The 24,857-nt window shown below is 46.0% G+C and overlaps 1 protein-coding gene across 1 annotated transcript in view; it reads right to left on the bottom strand.

The window, feature by feature from the left end:
* The window catches only part of WDFY4 (WDFY family member 4), a 217,747-nt gene that overhangs the window by 72,272 nt on the left and 120,618 nt on the right, over window positions 1-24,857 (bottom strand). Inside the window, exons 39-43 of the mRNA XM_074999912.1 lie at window positions 14,818-14,895; window positions 13,383-13,589; window positions 11,962-12,013; window positions 10,557-10,720; window positions 1,817-1,965 (exon numbers count right to left, since the gene is read on the bottom strand). Of these exons, the coding sequence (XP_074856013.1) occupies window positions 1,817-1,965; window positions 10,557-10,720; window positions 11,962-12,013; window positions 13,383-13,589; window positions 14,818-14,895 (650 nt within the window). The remainder of the gene's footprint in view (window positions 1-1,816; window positions 1,966-10,556; window positions 10,721-11,961; window positions 12,014-13,382; window positions 13,590-14,817; window positions 14,896-24,857) is intronic.

The following is a 24,857-nucleotide window of genomic DNA, read 5'->3' as shown; positions in this document are numbered from 1 at the left end:
TCCTAAAACAATGTGAGTGAGCCAAGTTTTAATTATGATCTCTTTGGCCTTGGAGAAACAAACAGGAGTTTATCAACCAATGAAGCAAAGGCCTTTTCTAAAGGAAGTGCCATATGAATAAAAGATGGGAGAGATGAAGAAGGAAATAGCAAGTGCACTGAAAGACACCAGAAGAAGAGAATAATTTCCATCTGTAATGTGTCTTCTGCACTCTTGCTATATGCTTAGCGCATTTTGGGTGACACGGTAATATAAATAATAACCATGTGCAGTAAAACAAATGTGGTTGCTAAGTACTCCTTGCTCTAAACGACGTTTGGAAAATGCTTGTTATTGATCAGCAGATAAAGATCAATACAGCTGAAGGTAGAAGTCCAGGGCCCATCAGATCAGTCTGGGATAGTCCTACACTGAGCAATAAGTACCTTATTGTCAAGTAATGCTAGTGATTGCAGTGATACTACTCATGACATGGGTAAGGCCTACTCTACAGGCACAAGGATTCACAATCCTGACCTATGTAATCCTGGTACCTGATACACTATCCTTGGCTTTCTGGCCTGTTGAGGCATCTGAAATAAGCGAGAGTGACTTTGCATGGCACCCCAAGCTTGAGGGTGGAGTGCAGAGTGTGGCCTGTAAGTAGTTCCCATCAGAACTTACTTGTAGCTGTTTGCAGGACTCCAAAGTCCCTACTTTTAGGATTCTCTTTTTCCCCATCCATTCTTCCTTTCCCTGGGTCCAGATGGAGTATGGGGGTTTGATGCAATGGGGGTGTACTCTGGAGTTAACACTTTCTGCACTGTATTATAGTACAAGCTTTGTTAACCAGCATGCATGGGAAATGGGGATTTCTGGTTAATCCAATGTGCCGGTTACTCAAGCTTTTTCACCAAATGCAAAAATATTTAAGGAATGAAATAACCTTACTTAACACAGCACCTTTTGACGCAGGATACGGGACTGTAATTTACTGCTCCTCTACTGCCCCAGGGGCATCAGACAAACACAACTTCTTCAAATGCTGGAGAATCATGCCGGGTAACTATCAGAATCTTTTTGATTAACTGATGGGGGAATTGTTTTGCCGCCTGTGGCAGATGCCAGTTAACCAAGTTTTCCTGATATTAAAGTGCTGGATAACAAAGCTTTTACTGTACACAGAAAGCCTCTGCCTTGTGGGTTAGGCACATGGGAAGATGTCTGTCTTTCCGAAGGGTCCTGGCTGTGATGGGTCAGTCTGTTGCAACCCTGGGCCACATCCATCACCACATGCCTGCCAGTTGTCCTCTTTGTCACAGGCCAGTCTCACCTTCAGCACATGAATGGAGGTGCGATTATTAAGAATGGTGGGAGTGATCTGGATGAAATTAGAACCATCCCCCTGCCCCATGAACCTTCAAGTCAAAGCTCAAGCTGGGCCTTCAAGCTTCACAAGTTTTTCTCACCCAGCCCCGTGGTTGGCAGCTGCTTTGCTTCTTCTGGGTTCCAGCTGGGACCCGACATGAGAAAGTGGGCTCTCATGAGCCACTGCAGATAAATCAAATAGAGGAAGCAGCCCCAGAACACCTCCCTCAGGCCCCATCTGGAGCAGCGTCCCTCCTTGCGGTGTTTCTCCACACTGACCAGACCTCCAGCCCCAGGGGCCATTTGCCCCTCACTCATGCCTGGAAGCTGAAAACCTTGCAGCCAGAAGGAAAGCTCAGCGGGGTAATGAGTGCTGTGCTGCTCTCAAAAGTCAAGGAGTTCCCAAAGGCCGGGCATCTCACTGTGGAGCATGGCCAAGTCTGCCTGCAGGAAAGGAAGGAGGACTCACCTGGGCAAGCAGTGTTTGGTGCAGTAAACCTCTTCAGACTGGGAGAGGACGAAGTGCTCGCAGATGTAGAAGTGCTCTTTGCCAAAGAGCAGCACCCCTTCAGCTGCCAGGTGCCCTTGCACGATCACCACAGAGTATCTGAACGCAATCTAGCGTGGAAGGAAGGAAGGAAGAGATGTAGCAAGTGTTTGGTAATACGTGTCTCCTGTATTGGACACTGCCTCTCAAGTCGCCAGTCTAGCCCCCTGGCTGTACATCACAGTGAACATTAATGAACTATCCTCATAACTAGGCTTCCCTCTAATTTTTAACATCCATGGGCAGAACAAATGTTACGTGCACCAAGACATGTGGCTGTGCACCACCAATAGAAACACATACTTCTGGCTGTACGCGCTCTGCTAATCAGCTGGACAACACCTGGGCAGCTGCCCAAGTGCTCAGCTTACAGGGATCACTGCTCATAACGCCCCTGTGATGTAGGGAAATGCAGCCCCCGTGGCACAGGGTGGAAGCTAAAGCACAGAGCAATGAAATGACTTGCCTGCAGTCACACTGACGTATGCCGTGAGTCTCTGAATGACAAGCCTTTGCCGTGAGGCTGCCAGCATTTATACCGGGGTGGGGAGCACACAACGGTGTTCTAATGGATGGCATCAGAAACGGTAGTCTGAAGACTGCAGTCTCCTGTTTATCCACTGACCAGGTAAGGCACAAGCTGCATAAATACAAGTTTCCCCACTTTTCTTCACTCCTAAGCCAGCAGGTCCCCCTCTGGGAATCAGAAGGGGGTGAGTCTCCCTGGCTCATGCCCTCCTTGGTCTCCTTGCTGGGGGGCTGTCAGTCAGCAGGTGGTGTGGTGCTGGTTGCTGTGGCCTGGATAATTGCCCGTTGGGAGCTGACTTGAGACCAGTGCATTTCACTGGGGCCTCCAAACAGCACTCACCAAAGGGTAATGATTCACTGTCGGCACCGTGGTGTTTGCCCCATCACGTGTGCAGAGTGCTGGCAGGAGCACTAAGCAGACAAACCAAACCAAGTTTCCAAACAGCCACTTGGGGGGAAAAGCCTCAGTGCCAAATGAATTGTTGAGGCACACCTCCAAGGCAATGAGCCACAGGGCAAGAAACGGGGGTTCTGCGTGGCCCCAGGTTGGGGGCCAGCTGATTTCCGTGATCCCTGCCATGAACCTGACCAAGATCCACTGATGCAAAGGGTAATTAGCCCCCTCCTTAACTAACACACTCACACATGCCGATGCCCACACACACACAACTGCATGCCCCATTCACAGGGATGGGAATACCACGCAGAAAGCTCCCAGGGCACTGCCATATGATCCCAGGAAGAAATGAATGAACTAGGAAAGAAGATAGTTTTACAGATATTTATCCTGATATTATCTGAGATGTGTGTCCAGTTGAGCCAGCAAACGCAGGACAGGAACACACCGAGCATATGTTCTTTTGCATTAGAGCTTCTTTGGCTTGTGTTCTGTGGCAGGTTAGTGACACTCAGGCCTCAGTGGTTTAGGAGCTGAATCAGCAAGCAACATTACCCAAAAGGGCACAGCAGTGTGAGTTCACTGTTTTATTTATTATAGTACTATTCATATGTAATTTTTTTTTATATTAAATTCTCACAACAAAATGACTGATCAAGGATTAATATTTTATCAACCACGCTGTGTTAATAAAATAGAAAGAGCATCCTGATTGGTTAATGCTACACAGGGCAAAAGCCATCTTTTGCTCAGATACGATTCAAGCATGGAATTCCTTTCCACTGGGCTAAGCCAAGGTTACAACTACTAGCTACCATCCCTCTGCTCCAGCCAGGACAGCCATTCTAGCAAACCCTCCTCCTACCAATACAAACTTCAGACAACATCCAGTCCTGTACCTCTTTGCCAGGAAAAGTTGTTCTCAACCCCCCTCTGAAGCCAGTGATTACCTTATACGTCCTGTGCACCTCTTGCTTTCTGTGTGCTCCTTGAATCACATTTTAAAAGGTACAGAGTCTAAGACAGAAAATATCTTATCGCCTCTGTATAAATCTATGGTTCTCCCTCATCTTGAATACTGCATGCAGATGTGATCAGCTCATCTCAAAAAAACAAAAAGATATCTCAGCATTGGAAATAGGTTTAAATAGGACAACAAAATAACGAGGGGTTTGGAACAGCTGCCATGTGAGGAGAGATTAAAAAGACGGTGACTTTTCAGTGTAGAAAAGAGGAGACTTAGGCATAAGGGGCTGGCGACAAAGGGAGGTTTTCCCGGGACATCTATACGGCCGGTATATCACCGGCAGCAGCTTCTGCTGGTAGCAAGATCTCCTGCAGCTATGGTAATTAATTGTGTGATTATGCTAATGAGCAGCTATTTGTAATTGCAAGACTGCTCATTAGCATGAAGCTGCTGACAATACCCCTCTGTGCAGACCCAGCCTAAGGGGAATGTGATAGAGGTGTATAAAATCATGACTGGTGTGGAGAAAGTAAAGAAGGAAAACATATTTACTTGTTCCTATAACACAAAAACTAGGGGCCACCAAATGTCATTACTGGGTAGCAGATCTAAGACCAACAAAAGGAAGTATTTCTTCATGCTTCCTGCACTATCTTTGGAATACCTGTCACCAGCGCTAAATCATTTCATTTAAACCAACCACTCGCTTACAGCAAAATATATTTCCATGTTGTTAAAAATAAACAAAGCCCAGGGTGGAGATACTTCTTCCCAGTCTGAACTCAGAGCAAATTTCATTCCCACTGAGTAAAAAAGATCTGACAATGAAGAGGTGTACTTATCAGGACATTGCTCTACAGACAAGGCCCCAATCTAATGAGGTACCAGCCAGCCTGAAATTAACATAGGTTAAATAAACTTTCTCTTTTTTCCTACCAGAATTGAGTTCATCGGTTGCTAGAATCATTAATCAGTGATGCAAAGGTGACATAAAATAATTGAATGATTACCTTCTAAGGTATTGCCTAAAGCAAAGCATCTTTGTGCAGCTCATTCAGATGCAGAAAAGGAACTAGAGAAAACACCATCTTCTAGAGGTTTGCTGCTTTTTTTTAAGAGGGGTTTTTGTTTGTTTATTTGTTTAAATAAAAATCCATTTGGATTTAAACAAACATCCATCCACTTAACTTGGACCCAAGGACCAGCTTTTCAAAGGTATTTTGGTAGAGCTGGTAAGGAACTGGAATTTCCATGCCATGGAAAATTTGGCATTTTGATTTTTTTTTTTTCATTACACCTTGGAACAAAAAGCCAAAACTTTTAAATTTCCCAGGAAACAAGGTGTTTGAAAAAATTTGTTTCACGTCAATCAAAACATTTCAGTGTCAACATGATAAATAAATCATAACAGAAAACACATCAACATGAAACATTGTTTTGGAATAAAAATTGAAATGGAGGATTCTGAAACCGTCCAAACATCCTGCATCAACGTTTTTGGACCAAAGTCGTATTTCTTGATTTTGAAACAAACTATTGTCAGAATGGACCCACTAACACACACAGTTTCCGTGTCAATGGAAAAAACATTTCCAACAATCAACTGTCAGCGATGTGCCTGAAGATAAAGAGAGATACTTAGTGGGATTTCCAGGAGTACTTGAGCAGGTTAGTCTAACTCTCATAGATTTCCATGGGACAATCTGGTCCTGTGGGCTTCTCCCCTCAGCTCAAAGTATAGCACAAAGAAGATAACGCAATCGCAAAACCATCAAAACAGCAAGTTCTCCTTCCACAATCCCCTCCCCCACAACACACCTGTACAAACACGTACAGCTACCAGGGAAAAGCACTTTTCGCAGCAAATCCAATTCCCATCTTGTACATTTTCCAGACCAACCTCAACCACCCAGCCCTCCCGAAAGGCCTGCTTAGAAAACCAGGCTTTCAACTGTGCCCAGAAGGCCCCCAAATTCAGAGACAGGGAGGTGAATTCCACGGTTAAAGAACCTCAGCGAGAGCACATCTGCTGTGGCAGCATGGTACAAGGAAAGGTGAGCTGTTGGTTAGGAAGGTCATAGGCTATTTATGGTCCCTCCTAGCTTCAGGCCGTGCTGGGGGGCTGCTTCCAGTACCCCCATCTGTCCACCATCACAGGAAGTGAAATCTGTGTGACCCTGTCTTTAGAATGAGGGGCACCAGTCTGAAATTCATCCACAACTGGGATTCATTGCTGCTGTGATGCCATTGCTGAAATCAATGTAGTCATCCTGAGGGGAAGGGATCTTATCCATGCATGCAGCTCTCCCCATTCCCCCTGGAAGGCGGGAGCCCTTGGGAACGCCCAGCACACACTGGAATGGAAGCTTGGGGCTGATGGTCGCTGGGCTCCTCCCAGCTCTGCTCACACACAGTAAAACAGAAACCACGGATGGGGAGGGCAGGCTGCAGCCGGGCAGACTCCCTAAGCGCTGCTCAGCTCCGTTAGCAAAGGTGCCGTACGCTGGCGGAAATAAACGTCCTGCTAAACACACCAAGTTGTGCCCATCCTGTCCGGTTTTATCAGGTCCGCCTCTCATCTATGGCCACAGAGATCCAGGGCTTACCTCTAGCCTTGATTTTTGGGCCTGCAGCCAGCCAGCTGAGCCCTTACATTTCCCCTCCAGCCAACACCATTGACTCCATGCCACTTGGCACTCAGTGATAACCCTGGCCGCACCCTGCTAGTTAGCTGTCTTGCCAGCAATGACTTCTCAGCCTCGGCCACCCCTGCCAGGGGAAAGTGCCATGGGACTGCCGTGCTAAGAGCCAGAGCTCCCCCTCACAATGGCTGTCCCCTGTCTTGGGCCTAGGAGGAGCTCTGCAGCAACTCAGGGCCTAGGAAGGGCTCCATGCAGCCTCATACCCCGTCCCAAACACACATAGCTTTCCCTCTAGTCCTCCTACAGACAGCCTCAGTGTCCTGTACAGACACACACAGTGTAATGCTCCATCCCCCTACGCTCTGTGCACAAAGATTCAGATCCACACACACATTCCAGCACATTACGCCCTTACTCCAGTACAGAGAAAAACCCTACTCTTTCCCCCTCAACACGCTTGGCTGCCAAGGGGGCATGTGACAATGAGACACTCTGCCAGTGAGGGGAATACGGCTCTCAGATCTGGTCCCAGCTCACAGCAAACCCCTGACATCTTTGGGTCGTGTGGAGCTGGCCTGTATTGACTGTAGACTGTGTTACACAGTGGCTGTGCGTAACACAGGCTGGGTCACACCCGAACGGAATTCCCTGCCGTGCGTAGGGTGAGCCTGTGTCGCTGACAAGGTTACAAAGGATTCTCTTGGGCTGTGCCACGGTAACAAAACCATGTAACATTGGAAAACCCAAAGTGCTTTCCAGAGCCACTGCAACCCTGCAGTGGAGCAATCCATCTCCTACCTGCCACTGCAACACAGTGACGTCTCTCCGCAAGAGAGTAGGTAAGCCAGTTCCCCTTGCATGGCTAGAGTGCAATCAGCTCCGGAGACAGCCTTTTAAAAGGCAGGCATGCAGCATACTAAGTGAATACAGGACAGCTAATGTCACCCCCTACTGCTTTTTTTAATCCTCTGTCAGCTTGGCAATGCAGTGACTGTGGCCGGAGGAAAGTGTCTGGCATTTCTGATGAGCTCCTGTGGAGTTACACGAAACAGACCGAGAGCCTGACGCCTCTGACGGAGATTAGGACAGTTCATGAAAAACACATTTCATATTTTCATCCATTTCTCCTTCTGCTGGGGGTGGGGAATGTTTAATTACGACGCCTTGCTGTAAACGGTACCTACAGCTCAAATGGGATGAGGAGGCCAGCACATTGGAGAGGAATAATGTGGCTACTATTTATTGGAAAAGTGCCAAGAAAAAGCTACATGAAAAAATAAGAGCTTGCTTTCTCTCTCTCTCTCTCTCTGTGGCTATGTCTACACAGCAGCATTATTTGGAAATAAGCTCTTCCAGAAGAGACTTTCTGCAAGAGCATATTTGAAAATAAAGCTGCTACACACAAAATGCATTTTGAAATAGCTGAGTGCTGTTTTGAAACAGAGCTCACAGACACAACAGACCTTATTTCGAAATAGAACCAGTGGGTGCACTATGGCTTACTTCAAAATAGCCCCAATTTCCTTTCTATACAGCCACTATTTTGAAATAGGCGCTATTCCTCATACAATGAGGATGGTGAATTTTGAAACAAGCTGTCCACTATTTCAAAATTATTTCAAAACTGCGGTTGTGTTGTGTAGACGCTCGCAAAGTTATTTTGAAACAGTGTCTGTTATTCCGAAATAACTTTGCCACGTAGACATACCCTGTAAGAGCTGGCCAAAAAATGGAAAATCCCTTCCCACAGAAAATTCTGCTACTTTGAAATATTTTACATCCCAAAGGAGGACAAAAATCAAAACTGTGGTTTGGTTTGGTTTGGTTTGGTTTGGTTTGCCGGAGAAAAATTTTCCAGAAAAGTTCCACTTCAGAAGAACCAAAATGCAATTCTTCACCTTCCTGGCTACCTCCTGGGAAGGTGCTCCTCAAATTCTCTTCCTCATGGGTAGCTGGGGAGCCACAGTTACCAGTCTTCTCCATGGAAAATGAGCCTTTTTCCAGCACAACTGAAATGCTCCCAGGAGAAGCTCTGATGGCATGAAAAGGATATTTTCTGCCAGAAAATCATTCCAATGACAAATGACCAGCCAGCTCTTATTTATAGCCATGTCCAGCCTCCAGCTGGATGGAGGAGAATGTAAATCCATATTTCCACAAGTGGCTTTCATCGGTGGATGGCTGCAAACTGCTGGGTGCCCCACATGGAAGAGCCAAACACTGAGAAAGAACCCACTGAAAGGAACATGCATAGGGCAAGAGGATAAAAAAAGAAGGCCATCGCTACTAAATATGTCCAGGTCTCTCAGAACTCCCTGGAAAATGGCTAATACTAATCCGCTTCCAACATCAAGAACCAGCCCATCTCTTAGGATTTGATGGCGGCCATCATGGGAAGGAGTGGATGGGGAGAACTGAGGGTCTCAGTTGCGAGGAGGTAGGCTGGAGCTATTGGAAGGAGCCAATTCTGCCTGACCTGCCCTTTGCACGGACTCTTCATGTATAGTGTAAAGGCCCTTCCCCTCCACACTGTCAGATCCTCACCCCTTTCCTCCCTGGGAGGCATCATGCTGAAAGGCAGCTTGGTCAGAGGGCACCAGCACTGATGTGGCCAGGTGAAGGATGCAGCTGGGGAGAGGGCAGAGAAGTTTGGTGTGTGCTCAGGGGGTAGGAGCCTACTCCAGAACTCCTGGGGGAGGGCAGGTAGGAAAAGGCTGGTGAAGGCCATTAAAGCAGAGCTCAGGAGCAGAGAAGAGGCGTCGCAGGGATTTGACCATCACGTCCAACAGCAGTGATGAAGGCAGCGAGGTGTTGCCTTGCAGCAGTGGCATGTCCTTGCGGAAGCCGGGAGCAAGTCAGGTGTAAGGCGCTGTAACAGAGACTGGGGAAGGTTTTGGCAGTGAGAACATAAGAACGGCCATACTGGGTCAGACCAAAGGTCCATCCAGCCCAGTATCTCGTCTGCCAACAAACAGTGGCCAATGCCAGGTGCCCCAGAGAAGGAGAACAGAAGACAATGATCAAGTGATTTATCTCCTGCCATCCATCTCCTGCCCCTGTACTGAAGGCTAGGGCACCATACTTTACCCCTGGCTAATAGCCATTTATGGACCTAACCTGCAAAAATTTATCGAGCTCTTTTTTAAACCCTAATAGAGTCCTGGCCTTCACAGCCTCCTCGGGCAAGGAGTTCCACAGGTTGACTGTGCGCTGTGTGAAGAAAAATTTCCTTTTATTAGTTTTGAGTCTACTACCCATCAATTTCATTTGGTGTCCCTAGTTCTTGTATTATGGGAAAAGGTAAATAATTTTTCTATATTCACTTTCTCCACACCATTCATGATTTTATATACCTCTATCATATCGCCCCTCAATCGCCTCTTTTCCAGACTGAAAAGTCCCAGTCTCTCTAGCCTCTCCCCATCTGGGACCCGTACCAAACCCCTAATCATCTTAGTCACCTTTTTCTGAACCTTTTCTAATGCCAATATATCTTTTTTGAGGTGAGGAGACCACATGTGCACACAGTGCTCAAGATGTGAGGAAGAAGGGAAGGAATTTTAGGGGCCTCGAAAGTTGCGTGTCAGAGTGAATCCTGATCCACCCTATCTCCCAGCTGCCGGAAACCTTCCTTTACCTCTGGCCATGGGCCCTTCCACTCCCTGCTGGAGGTATGGCAACAAATGTCCAGCTGTGCCCATTATGAAACCACAGTCAGGGTTTATCACCCCTGCTGGTTATATGTCTTGTGCTGTTTGCTCTTTCAGGGCCTAGAAGTGCAAGGGGAAGTCAAATAAATAGCTCACTGTGATAAAAGCTGATTACAGTTATTATGATCTGTACTGGGGTAGCCCCTGGGAACCCCAGCCAGCGTCCATGACCCCAGCATGCTTGGTGCTGTACAGACACAGAATAAAGCAACCAAAAACCTCGTGTGCACTTGCATCTTCCTGCCTGGCCAGGTTCTAGCCAATCGTGGGAGCTCCCATGCACACAAATAATAGATGGTTAACAAAAGCAGTGCCATTGTATACTGGGCCCAAGTCCCCAAACACCCGCTGTCCAGGCCCCTCTCCACAGCAACAGCTCTCCTGCCCCCAGACACCTCCCCAGTGGGTCAGGCAGTACCTTTTCACTCTCAGCAAACTCCTGCAGGATGATTTGTCTTTCCATGCACAATTCAAAGAAGTCGTCCGAGTGGAAACTTTCATGCAGGGGAGGGAAGTAGGTCAGCTTGTTACAATCCGTCCTCTCATCCACACCCCTTTCAGCTCCATTTAGCTTCAGCTCTTCTACAGCAATATAAAGGAGAATGCAGTTTGAGCGGCAGCCAGATGTCCCAGACAGCAACATGAGACTTTCTCCCAGTCTGTTCTGCCTGGGGGAATGACATTGTTTATCTGTCTCCTCCCAAAACTCCACCCCAAAAGGGTTAAACCAGGCAAGAGAGAAGTGAAACTTCTTCATTGCTAGGGAAGGATGAATGAAGAACGGGCCCCATCATTGAATTATAACAAACTGAGCTCCCATAAGAGTTGAAATTAGTTGTACTTACTCCATCTGATCCCAGAAATACTTACAAACAAGATGTTTCCCAGAGGAAACTAGGCAGAACTGGAGATTGCAATCTCCTGGGAACACTCACGGAGCCCAGCGCTTGCCTCTACAGCCCTTTGAGAGTTAAAGCAGTGCTGTGCTGATGCTCAGGCAATACGGACATGATCTGCCTATATGGCATATCCCTTGTCCCTACCTTCGCCCACCTTCTCTATTTAGCCTCTAAGCATCTCAGGGTACTGACTGTTTGGCACGCCGTGCAGCGCCTAGAACAAAGGAGCCCTGTTCTCGGTTGGTACCTAGACCCGAACTCAATAAACATGGTTAATAACAGGTTCATCAATCTACACCAGAGGTTTACTCCAGTACTGCGACCTGGGAGGCTGAACTCCACAGCACCCAAAAGTGTTTACACTCATAACTGGCCTTTCTGCCCCAAATAAAATGTTTGGTGACAGACGTGTTGACTTTTCCCCACTGATTGACAGATGAAGCCCAACTCTGAAATTTCCAAAATATTCAGGATTTTTACCCTCATTTCCCCCCCAGCTCTTTGCAAGTCACAATCTCTTTTTCTCATTCTCTGAGCCTACTAGGGCACTATTCATTTCCTCTCAAATGATGTCTGAAAGGGGTGTCTCATGGCATACAGCAGAGGATGGAGAAGTCGTGGGTCCAACACAGATGTTGCTGCTGTACAAGGCAAACACTGAACATACAACAGTCAGGCTTCTGAGCACACACCCCTTAAAGGCAAGTGCTTTCCAGATTTCTCAGTGAGGCACTTAAATCTTTAATTTTATATTAGGCTTTTGACTTCTACTTTCTCCCAGTATCGAAATCAGCATCTGGTTAAGTGCTATGTCTAACAATACCTCCACTTTTACCCTACAAAATTCAGATTAGGGTCTGCTTCTCTGAGCTCAAACTTTGCACCTATGAGCTCATTTTCTTTTATTACTCAATATAACGTTACCTTGATTTCCCTCTTGAACTGTGGTAGATTCAGGTCTATGTGCTAGGTGAACCTGAGAAGAAAACAGGAGTCATTAAAATGGAATATGCAGGCTGCTAACGTACAACAATGCCAAGCAACGAACGGCACAGGTTGCAGACTCATAACTGAGATGCAAATATTGTATCAGAGAGGACCCTAAGGATCAAAATAACATACAAATAAACAATCATGTGCTATGATCAAAGAGGAAAGGATCACAGTTTTCTTAAAAGCAGGACCTCATTGCTGTCTTCTGAACATTGCCAATTCCAGGAGAAAATCGTATTCTACTCTATGGAAGGTCTGCAGAATTGGAACTCCATTTGTAAATCACAAAGGCTGAGGCAGTAAATATTCTGAGATACAGTGGACACTTAAATCACATGGAGACTGCATTCTTGTGCAACCCCGCCTAAGTCAAATTTCATGTAGCTGGTCAGTTTTCTGTCTCCTGTGAGTGGTAGGCAGCTGTGTGCCTGGCTCTGGGCTGCCTGCTGCTCAAACAGGTGAAACTGACCAGTGCCAAAAAAAAAAAAACATTTTGCTATTACTTTTTGAATTTTTGGCTAGCTGCTCTTCAAACTCCTTTTTGGCTTTTTTGGGATATTTGTTTACTTAACTTGACAGAATGTATGCTCCTTTCTATTTTCCTCACTGGGATTTAACGTCCACTTTTTAAACAATGCTTTTCTCTCTTATTGTTTCTTTCACCTGGTTGTTAAGCCACGGTGGCACTTTTTTGGTACTCTGAGGGTGCGTCTACACTAGGAACTAATGTCGAAGTTAATTTCGAAGTTAGGCACTACATCGAAGTAGCCAGCAGAGAGCCTACACACATTTTCCCTTACTTCAAAGTTAATTTCAAAGTTAACTTCAAAGTAGGGAGCCCAACTTCAAAGTCCTTACGCCATTCCTGGGAATGGAGTAGTGCCCTACTTTCAAGTTTAACTTCTAAGTAGGGTGTGTGTAGATCCTCTACTTCGAAGTAAACAACTTCAAAGTTATTTTTCTAGTGTAGACACAGCCCCACTGTATTTTTTTAATTTAGGGTATACGTTTAAGTTATGCCTCTATTATGGTGTCTTCGAAGAGTTTCCATGCAGCTTGCAAGGATTTTACTTTTGGCACTGTACCTTTTAATTTCTGTTTAACTAACCTCCTCATTTTTGTGTAGTTCTCCTTTCTGAAATTAAGCCATAGCATTGGGCTTGCTGAGATGCTTTTCCCCACACAGGAATGTTAAATTTTATGACATTGTGATCACTAAGAAGTAGCCCAGGGGAAGCAAGCAACTGTCTGGCTAAGTTGCTGATTCTAAGTCAGGGTGTTATTGGTGGGTTATTCTACAGGGAAAGGAAAGAACTTAGAGCATTTGCACCCCACATTCAAAAGCTTGTTACCTCTTTGCTCCTCATTCGCACCACTGCCCCATAGGCCCTCTCACACCGAATCCTCTTCCGCATCCGTGCAGGCCCTTCATACCCATCGAGAACCCACCGTGGGGCTGACAGCTCCGATGTGGCCTTCCATGGGACCCCTCTGGTGACCAGCTGCTCTTCCAGGGTGGCCCAGCCTTTTGCCGCTTTGCTGTAAGTACACTGCAGCATCTTGAGGAAAGACATTCATGTTACACCACCATTCTCCACTACTCCTAAATCACCCACAGCTGTTCTGTCTCTGCGATCCCAATGGCTGGCATGACCCTGATGAGTCAGGTGAGGGATGGAACCCTCCGCGGAAACCCCACATAGTGCCGCAAGGGCTGCCAGTCTAGCAGGTACCAATCATCAGTGAGGACCAGGAGAGGAGGCTGCTGGAATACCATCAGTCATAAACCCATGGTCTGGGACCTTTGACACCACAGCAGCCATGCTTTCACGTAAGTGTTGGGTTGCCTCACTCTCTTGAGGTCTCCTACGCTTCGTTCTAAAGCTGCTGCACACTGAGGATATCGATCTGCTTGTAAAACTCTCCATGATGGAGTCTAAACATTGGCCCTCTTGGAATACACCCAAATGCAACCATCACTGAACAGCAATAATGTACATAACAAGCCATGACACAAGGGCACCGGATAAAAGAGGAAACACAAAACTAGTTCACAGTGAAATAACAGATATTGACATCCTCTGCTGTGAACACCACTGTTCACATTCTCCTGTTTGCCCTCCTCAGTACGTGTCTCCCACAACAGAAAAGGTTGATGTTCACCAAAATGAGAGGCAGTTTCTGTTCTGTTAAAAACGTTCTGAACATCTCATCAGAAGTAGCTGGGAGTCTCTCTGTTGTGGCCGTGAATGTAAGTACACCTGGGTTTGGTTCAGTTTTAAACTACCATTCTGAAGGGGAGATGAGATTAGAATTTCAGGGCATAAAACACTGATCTTTTGTGAACCAATCAGGAATCACAGTTTTGCACGTGGGATTTAACTGGTTGTAAGGCTTAATTCTAGCATGAAAGCTGACAGCTGAGGATCCAATCAGGGAACACAGCCAAAGTCTCACTCACATTTGCACCGTTGTAAATTTAGATTAGTCTTTAACCCACTCCATGGGAAGTCTGGAGTAGTGGGTTTGGGAATTCACAATCTGATTGGTGGTTAAAGCGACTTCACGGTAGTCTTAGTCCCACAAGAGGTAAATAGAAAATTACCGAGTAATTACATGATTGTTTTCAGTCAATCATGAGTCAGGATTCTTCCCAACTCATTCTGCAGGCTGTATGTAGAATAGGAACCACATCTCACCTCTGAAGCAATCATGCATTGTCCGAGCAGTCTGGGAAGTTACAAAAAATCACAGTAGAAACAAATTGTGAGCTCTTCCATCCCTTACCTGCACATGATCTTTGTGCAAAGATGCATACAGCTCCTGCCCGGTCCTTCTGTACTTTTCCATGCATGACACAAAGCCCTGGAGGAAACATCAGAAGAGAATGCAATGCTTGGTAAAAGGCATTGCATGCATAGGTTTTGTGGTGTGTCAGAAGCACCCACTGGTCATTTTGAGGGTTGCAACAACAGAGCAGGTGAGATTTGGGAGTGTCTAGAGAGCACAGTGATGAGATGATGATGAGAGCTCTGCTTACAGTTAATGAGCTGCAGATGTAGAGCAATGAAAAAACACATGACGGGGGCTAAATGTGCCCATGACAGGCCCCCATGCAGGAATTTTGGGGTTGGGTGAGGGAAAGGAGTATGTGCTTTTTTGTAATTGTGGACTGCAAGTTTTTTTAAATATAAAGGAGTTCAAAACAGTGGTGCATTGAGTGTGTGTAAGAGAGGTTAATGAAAAATTTGAGTGGAAACAGTGATTGGTAAAATGATTTTGTTACACTATACTAAAAAATTATACCGTAAGAAAGGTTTTATAGAAGTTACCTTCTGGGATCTTGCCATAATATTTGTACATGAAAAAAAAATTCCCTCATCCCTCTTCCTTTCCTGTTGCTAGTGGCCAATGGCCTGCTGGGAAATGTAGTCCCTTCCCTGCTCCAGGGCCAGCTTTCTAGGCAGGGAGGTGATCAGGGAACTACAGCTCCCAGGGTGCCTTGGGTTCCTCCATCATGCCCTGCAGGCTCTCCCTGCACAGCGCAGCAGGGAGGAAGGGAGAGAAAATGGAAATGTGGGGGATGTTCATACCCTTCACACATACACATCCCCCTGCCCTGTGTACAGCCCTGCATGAACTCAACACGTGTTAGCACTTCAATTACTTAGAAGCAGAAAGAATGTAGAACAAATAAGGCAACATTTGCACACAAACCAGTATGTGCAGGCTTCCTTTGTTTAAACAGGTGAGATACCAGCACAAAAATAGTGCAAGATTACTAATATTTTTTTCTATTCCTGCAGCACTGAGAAACCCCAACTGAGGTCCAGGCCTCCATGTGCTAGATGCTGTAAATCAAGCCAGTAAGACCCAGCTCCTGCTCTCAGAGTATGCGTCTACACTTTCATTCCTCTTTCGAAAGAGGTATGCAAATGAGGTAAATTGGAAAATGCAAATGAGGCATAAATTTGCATATTTGACACCTTGTTTGCATATTCTAATTTCAAAAGAGATTCTTTCAAAAGAAGAAAGCCAGTGTAGACGCTGCTCTTTCGAAAGTAAACCCCACCTTCGAAAGAACCCTTCCCATTAAATAAGGGAAGAAGGATTCTTTCGAAGGAGGGGTTTACTTTCGAAAAAGCAGCATCTACACTGGCCTCCTTCTTTCGAAAGAAGCTCTTTGGAAATTAGAATACACAAATGAGGTGCCAAATATGCAAATTTATACCTCACTTGCATTTTTGATTTACCTCATTGGCATACCTCTTTTGAAAGAGGAATGCAAGCGTAGATGCACCCAAAGTGAATCCAAACTGTAGGCTTTGAAACAGCTGGTTTAACCTTCTGCCCTCCTCTGGGCTGCCTGAGGTGCCCTGGTGTGAAATGCTGCTTGTGTGACATTTCTAGTCTGGTGAGAAGAATGCGGGGTCTTGTGAGGAAGAGGTGAAGCAATGGGGACTCGATGGGTGTTCTGGGGCTATGCACTCATCTGCGCTGGAGGGCTGGGCTGAGCACTGTGGCTCGTGAATTCACTCCTTTACCCACTCAAATGCTAAGTATGTGGGCAGAAGCCTGCACACCACCTCTGGCAGGGTGCCTCTTGAGGGTGTTCAGCACCACACCTCTGCACACACCCACACACAATTCTCTTCAGGAAGGGAGGCCTCTGCTTGAAAACGGTTCTGTCTTCCCCCTTACTCTAACTACGAGACATCACTGCCTGGCTTTGGTGCTAGATGCGCACTAGCTTTAATACTTTCCAAGCTAGAAGCTCTTTGGGACAGGGTCTGTCTTTCTGGTTTCAAGTATCAGAGGGGTAGCCGTGTTAGTCTGGATCTACAAAAGCAGCAAGGGGTCCTGTGGCACCTTATAGACTAATAGGAATGTATGAACATAAGCTTTGGTGGGCAAAGACCCACTTTCGTGGGCAAAGACCTGCATCAGATGAAGTGGGTCTTTGCCCACGAAAGCTCACGCTCATACATTTCTGTTAGTCTATAAGGCACCACAGGACCCCTCGTTGCTCTTTCTGGTTTGTGTCTGTGCAGCACCTGGCACAATGGTGTGGGACTGGGATGCCTAGACACTATCAGAGTGCAAATCCTAAACAATATGGGTACTTGCACACACAACAGATTGCACAGTTACTAGTATTTAAGCAAACAAAGAATTTTTTCCCCTCTCAGAAGGCAACCTGGAGACAGGAGATAAAAATCACAGAATCACAGAATACTAGAACTGGAAGAGGCCTTAAGAGGACATCAAGTTCAGTCCCAGGCCCTCATGGCAGGACCAGGCGCCATCTGGTTCATTCCTGGTAGATGTTTAGCTAACGTGCTCTTAAATATCTCCAATGATGGAGATTCTGCAACATCCCTAGGCAATTTATTCCAGTGCTTTGCCAGCCTGACAGTTCGGAAGCTTTTCCAAATGCCCAACCTAAACTTCCAGATTGCCATTTAAGCCCGTTGCTCTTGTCCTACCCCCAGAGGTTAAAGTGAAAATTTTTTCTAGCTACATAGCTAGGCCAGGAGACAGGGGCTCTTTCAACACCAGAGGAAGCTGCAGGGAGTACAGCAAGCAGTAATTTCTTTGATAGATTGCTGGAGCTGGCTGGGACAAATACTGCAGAAAGGTCTCAGGGGCCCAGGGCAAATTAATGAGAGGAGTCAGGCATACTGAGTCCAGGAGAGTACAACCTTCTGGCCAACAGGAAGAGAAGGGGATAATATCTGCTGTGGGGAAGGCGCCGAGCACACAGATTGTACAGGTGGTGCTCAGGATTGTTCCTGTCAGCCATCTCCTACAAATTAACCATTGGCTGCAGAGGGCATCACTAGCACCAGCAGAACCCAGACAGCTCTTCCAGGGAGGTCAGACTGCGCTGAGCTGAGCATGCAATTCCCAGCTCTCCTCATGCTCAAGCCCTGGATCAGCTGGGTAACCTTTAAACTCAGGGCCTCCCTGCCACACAGGCAGCGATTCCTCAAAGCCAACTGCCTTGCTGCTGCTAGCACTGTGTTCTAATCGAGTTAACGCGCGAGGCCTCCATGGTGCCGATGGCTACTGGCAGAGAACCAGTTCCGTCGCCCTGCTGTGAAGTCCCATTTAGTGGTGTTTCCCCGCAGGAAGCGCCTGTTTGACACAGATGGAAGCCATTACATTTTGTTTGTGTGAAGCATCATTAAACCTGTAATCGCAGTGGTGGCCTCACAAAACTGTTCCATAAATGCATATGAAACTCCCATCCACTCTGACCTAGACAGCAGTCGCTTTCCCGCACCAGCTAGTGGGGCCCTGGGCAAAAGGGGAGCTCAGGTCCCATACGGAGTTACAGAAACAGGACAAGAGCCACACGGATCAGACAACAGACCTCCTTCATGTGCCAGCAGCGGTCAGAGACTTCCAGAGTTCAGCTCAGGCCAGGTCAGAGCTCCAGTGGAGCCACTTCAAAGAAGCCCAGTTTAGGCGTTTCAGCAATGGTCTACTGCCCTTTTGGGTCTGATCCAATACTTCCATTGACTTCCTTGTGCTCTGGACTATGCCTGCAGGGTTTGGGGATGTTTTGGAGGATTTGCTCTCAGGATTTAGGTAACTTTAGATCTGTATCCTCTAGCAGCTCCTTGGGGCAGGCATTGAAGCTGTATTTAGTCATCTTCAACCAAACTACTTATCCTAGAGAAAACCCCAGAGGATCACGCCACAAGACAAGCATGTGGCCACTAAAGTAGAGGAATAGTCAAAAAAACACCTGGGAAGTTATCATGAGAGAAAAGTGAATGCCTCTGAGATGCAGCAAGCAAAAGAGAGGGCAAATCCCAGGTGCTAATAGAAATAATATTAAACAGATATTAGCTACAGGTTGAATGTCTCTAGTCTGGCACCCTCAGGACATGACCATTGCCAAACAAGAGAATTTGCTGAACCATGGGAGGTCAAAACACTTTCTTGCAGTATTAGCAATATTTCCACTGCTGACTAGGCTCTTACAAGACATTTACGGGTAAATTACAGCTAAAGAATGCACAGAACACTGAGAGCCAGGACAGGAGGCTGGAATTCAGAAAAGAACTGCATCCCCAAGCTTCAACTGACTCATTTCAATGTTAAGGGCTGATTCAGTTCCCAACAGGATTTTTCCAGGTATTCTTCACGTCCATCTTTTACTTACTGGCTGAAACCCAGCACACGTGATGTCAATTGGAGAGTGCTGGGAATTAAAAGCCTGAAGAGAAACTCTTCAGCCATTTGCCAGAATGCAATGAGGAAAAATGTATTTCCTCACATTATAAAAAGTGGGACTTTTCTGAATAGCTTTGGAAGGGTTCCTAGGTCACAGGGACGTTTACCACTGGTCTAGGAGAATGTTGTGCTTTTTCAAAGTTGGAAGGGTGCATGCACTGATTTTTGAAACATGCAGCGTGCATGGGCTCTCAGCGTGCTGTATTCTTTGTGCCTGCATCTGGAACTATCATCATCACCAGCAACTTTTCTTACTTCTGTTTCCATAGCCCCTAGGAGTTCCCCCAGACCAAGAAACCCTGTTGTGTTAGGGGCCCTTACAATCCTGGTGTCCTTACAACTAAAACATACAAAATGCAGGTCTGGCTCATGGACAACTCCTTTGCTAAGGAAAGGGGCTGAATTCCTACATGGCCAGCTCAATTGGCTCCGAGTCTCACCCCCCAGTGAAGGAGGGGTTGTTTTCCGCATTTTACAGAAAAAGAAACTGAGGCACAAAGATTTGCCCCAAAGCAGATAGCACACCAGCAGCAAGCATGAGAAATAGACTGCAGAAGTCCTGACACCTGGGGCCACTACTCGGCACAACAGGCCACATTTAAGTCTTGCGACTGCATTTCTTTTCTAGTGATTAGCTGGGACAGAGGAAGCCGGATGTTCAATTCATAGCAAAGGACACATGTCACTATTCATCAGCTTACAAATGTTAAGATAAAGGAAATGATGGTTTCTTTCAGTACAAGAAAGGGCTTTCCTTGACCTTTTTCACTAGCAGACATCCTCGTCTGCAAAAGCTCTTAGCATGCTCTTACTCACAGCACTGTCATCACCGCGCTGATCTGATTGTCCATTTCAGAGCCAAAACTCATTTAGCTTTTCAACAGACTGTAGCTCCAGCAGTTAAGCCTTGTGCTGCCACCCGCTAGGAGGCTAATGCCTACTGCCAACTGCTCCTAAGGATCATGGACCTATTCCTGACATCACCAGTTGGTTGGGGAATAGCCTGCTTAATGAGAAAGAGCCCTGTATACACAAGGGTGGCCTTGCAGAGTTAAAACCAAAAGTCTGGTGTGCCTGTGTCTGACCTTACAGATCACAACTCCACAGAGTACTGCACAGCTAACCCCAGACAGCATGGAAGCAGCGTAGACTTTATAGAAATAAAAATCAGCTAGAAGATTAACAAGAGGGAGGAAGTATTTTATCTTCTACAGGTTGGATCACTCTAGTCCAACGCTTTCTTGTCTGACAACATCTGTGGTCTGCCATGATTTTAGTTAGCCTAGTAGCTATTTACCATGGATGTGTCCAGATTTTCTGTGGTCCCATAAAGTTTGATTCCAGCCACCAGTCCTGGCTCTCAGTGTTCTGTGCAGTTATTCTGGCCTCATTTATCCTTAAATGTCTTTTAAGAGCACAGTAAGCAGTGGAAGTGTTGGCAATGTGCTAGACAATACTGGCCTCTCATAGTTCAGCAAATTCTCTTGTCCAGCATCGGTCAGGTCCCGAGGATGCCAAGCGAGAGAGGTTCAACCTGCAGTTGGCAGCAAACATGCCTGGAAGACAGAGCAGCTGAGTTCTCTAGTCCTGGCTCGGACAATGACTTTTTATGTGAAACTGGGCAAGTTGTGCAACCATGTTGTGCCTCAGTTTCCCCATCTTTAAAATGTGGCTAATGATGTCGACCTGTCTTTGGAAGTGCCAGCAATACAACCAAGCCTCCCACTTACCCATACTAGCATATCCCACTAGATCCATCCTTCCTATTAAAAAGAGGAACTTTAGACAAACTATTTCATTGAAGTGGTGCTGCTCATAGTCACAACACTTTCTATTCAGGCTCTTATGCTGAAACTATCAATATGGGATCTCAGTGCAAAAACAAAGAAAAAATCACACCAGAACTTCTGGAGCTTTATGAATTTGAATTGCCAACTCAATCAGTGAGAATCTGGCAGATTTCCAGCAGTTATCCTAGTCATGCCTCTTATTCACTGCACTGCTGGAATTATTCTCTATTTGGTTTCTAGGCACACATATTTGAGTGGTCAGCACTTCCTGTTAAGTGTCTTGCTGCATGGAGAACTCTACTGATCAGACTAAGGGTCTGTTTTTAGCTACACAAATATAAATTATCTAATTTTCACAGCTTTCTGCCATTTTGGAGTAAAATTTCACAAGACCATTGGCTCTGAAGCTAAGACTCAAACCCTGAAGCCTGATCCAGATGTACTCTGTAAGCCAAAATGGAAAATATGCTGGGGGACAAAAGCCAGCCATTCACATAAACACTTTTTTCACCAGATGTGCAATTAACCTGTGGAACTTGCTGCCACAGAAGGTTTTTGAAACTAAAAACTGAACAAGGTTCAAACAGAGGTTGATCCCTCCATGGAGAACAAGGCTGTCCAGAGTTAAAAGAAGTTGAAGGGGGATACTGAACTTTCTGGTGAGAGCTTAAAGCTGCTCCCCATTAGAGACCAGCACGAGACGGAGTATGTTATGTCCATCTGATATTGTGGAAGTCTTTCACCATCTTTTGAAACATTTGAGGCTGGTCACCATTAGAGACAGGAAGCAGGGGTTAGAATGCCCACTGTCTGATCTCATCTAGCCATTCCTTTGTGCCCATAAATGCCACCGTCATTACTAATTTCTCATAAAATGGTTACTTAAAAGGAATATACACAGATTCGTTGTATTTAGGATACTAGGGTGTTTGGTTCCATGGGACGATAAATAGATAGATGTTCCTCCATTAAGTCATAATATGTATAGATCTTCTACGATTTCCTTTACATTCATCATACAAAGCTGACAACTGAACACAGTGACTTGGATAGCTGTTTGTTTGAGAGGAACCAAAAACTTTTTTTTTAGTTTAAAGTTTCTTTAACTTTCTCCAGCTTGCCACAGGCCAGTGTAATTTAGCTGTGAGCCAATTATCAAACAAGACAATAATATTAGAATGGGAATTGTTTAATATACATCATTAATAGCAAAGTGCCTGTTTTCATTGAAGGGAAAAAAGTTATGTTGCTATGAGCAGTTTTGAAATGAATATCTGATTCCACACTTCCCTTGTGCCTTTTATGGCATGCTAATTTACATTTTAATTACTTCCTAAGAAATCAAAGCATTTGTTGACAGTAGAACATAATGTCAACTTCACGGTGCACTGTTGGTGGATGCTTAATGAACTTAATTAGATAATTAGTTATGTTAATTATCCTTCTATTACAAAGATAAAGATGTTACACAAATGATGCACTTTGCAAAGAAATTTCATAATTCTACGTTTGCTTGTTTTAGCTTGGGTTGCGGAAATAATTGAGAAAAGGCCAAACAGAATGACTGGTAAGAAAAATATTTGCTTTCAAGTTATTTGGCTTCATCCATCCTTGTCATCTTCAGTCTACATGCTTTGTAGGCTACTGGAATCAACAGGTTCCTTCTGCATCTCAAGCATGCTGTACAAATCGGCATTTTCTCTCTTTCAAATCAAATCCCCTGTCTCTCCCTGTAACAGTTTTTTATCTCCTTGCTTGAGCACATAATATAGCTTTCTGCTTATAGAACAGGCAGGCGCTCTTTCTGTGGTGGTGGTCCCACACCGCTTGGGAAGCAGGGTGCAAATGTAATGCAGACAGACAGACTACACCCTGGGACCTTAGTGCTTGAGTTTCTACTACAGTTTGAGCTGGCTGTTAGCAGAGGAGACTCATTCTTTCTCTCTGTAAGTGGTCCAGGTGCCACTACGTGGGACAGAGAACCACACCCAGTAGGTGTGTGGGTTACACTAACATCAGCCTGGATTTCCAATCCAGAGAGGAGGAAAGCCGGGCTTGTAGTTAAGGAATCCCAACATAGGATTCAGGCTAGCTGGGTTCAAGGCTGGGTAAACAGTGTAAGGCTGGGTTCAAGGCTGTGCCACTGTGTAAACCCAGAAAAGCTCCAGGGTCTTCCTGTACCTCAGATTCCCATCTGTGCAATGGACTTAACACTGCTGCCTAGCGTGGTGTTGTGCGGCTATGGTGATGGTACCTAGCCAGAGGGACTGCAGAGACTACAGGTGCCTGAGTTACAGCAGTGCAACCTCCCTGAAGTCAAGGGATCCTGCTCTACTCCTCCTTTGCAGCCCGGTCCTGTCACCACAGCTTGTCAGTTTAATGCAAGTGCTGAGTATTGTCTGTGACTACTATGACCCAGCAGTCAAACTTAGGGGTGGTGGCTCGTTGACCATACAGCCCTGAAAGAGTTCAGAGGAGGAGATGCATACTCTTGGCTGCTCCCATTATACTAGCGGCAGGCTGCCCACTCTCCACTATGCTACAGCTGCCCCCATTCGCTGGCACGACTACAGGTTCAACCTCTCTAGTCCAGCATCCTCACGAGCTGACCGTGCCAAATCAGAGAATTTGCCGAACCATGGTGTGTCCATATTATCTAGCACCATTACCAACACTTTCACTGCTGGCTGGGCTCTTAAAAGGTATTTAGGGATAAGTCAAAGAGGACTGGTGGCTGTAAACAAACTCGATGGGGTTGTGCGAACCTTGGCCATACCCATGATAAGTGGACATCCAACTCACTAAAATCATGCTGGGCCATGGATGTCGCCAGACCAGAGAATACCGGACTAGAGAGGTTCAACTTGTACATTACTAGACTCCTCCAAGAAGCAATACTGTGTCTGAACGCTACTGAGCTAAAACTCTTCATATTTTCTGCTCACTTCCGGCTCCGACAGTGGATGCAGCACAAGCTGGCCCTCTCTACAGAGGCGTTTGGGTGAGCTACGCCTCTCTGCCCATGCAATTTCCCCCTTTTCCATGTAAGAGTCTAAAAAAAATGACCCAAAAACCAGTCTGTCATTTCTGCTCTTGCAGAATAAGTAACCTCAGCTGAGCTTTGGGTCTTCGTTCTAGAGTTCAGAGTTAAATAGGTTTATTTTGCCTCTATCCCTTGGGGCGTTTCTATCTTGGAGAAGAAAAGAACATCCACAACGAACTAGCAAAAGGGAATAAAGAATCCATGACAGTTGCCTGTGCAGTTTGCTCAAGAAGCCAAGCAAAATTAATCCGGCAATATTAAGCCTAAATCAAATATAAATACAATCTTAGGGCTCCTTCCCCCAACAGCAAACTCCTGCACAGACAGATGTGCTAAGGGCCCACAGAGTGGGTGGCAAATCAGACCCCTACAATACCAAGCAGGAAAGTCCTTGGGCAGATAAGCTCTAATTTAACACTCCCCTTTGAGATGGCTCCGAAAGGCAGGAATGGAGCTAGACATGGGGAAACTCTTCCACTTCTGATAGATCTCAGACAATTGCATGGCTTGGCACATTGGTTACTTGGGCCTCCAAGCAGGATAACTGGAGCAATTACCAGACTCTGCTTCTTCTTTCCGTCCTCCAACAAATACCATCCAGCAGTTTTGGTGTTTTCCTGAGCCCTGCTCTCATTCTGCAACAAATGCAAAGTGTGCATGCTGGAGGGTTCAGGTGGGAGACAAGCCAGTGGACAGAGCTGGGGCCTGGAAGAGAAAGCCCAGCCTCTGGCAGATTTCCTCAGGCTTGC

The sequence above is a fragment of the Carettochelys insculpta genome, chromosome 7 (assembly GCF_033958435.1).
Source record: "Carettochelys insculpta isolate YL-2023 chromosome 7, ASM3395843v1, whole genome shotgun sequence".
Lineage (NCBI taxonomy): Eukaryota > Metazoa > Chordata > Testudines > Carettochelyidae > Carettochelys > Carettochelys insculpta.
The sequence above is the reverse complement of the archived record's forward strand: the minus strand, read 5'-3'. Positions and strand labels throughout refer to the sequence as shown.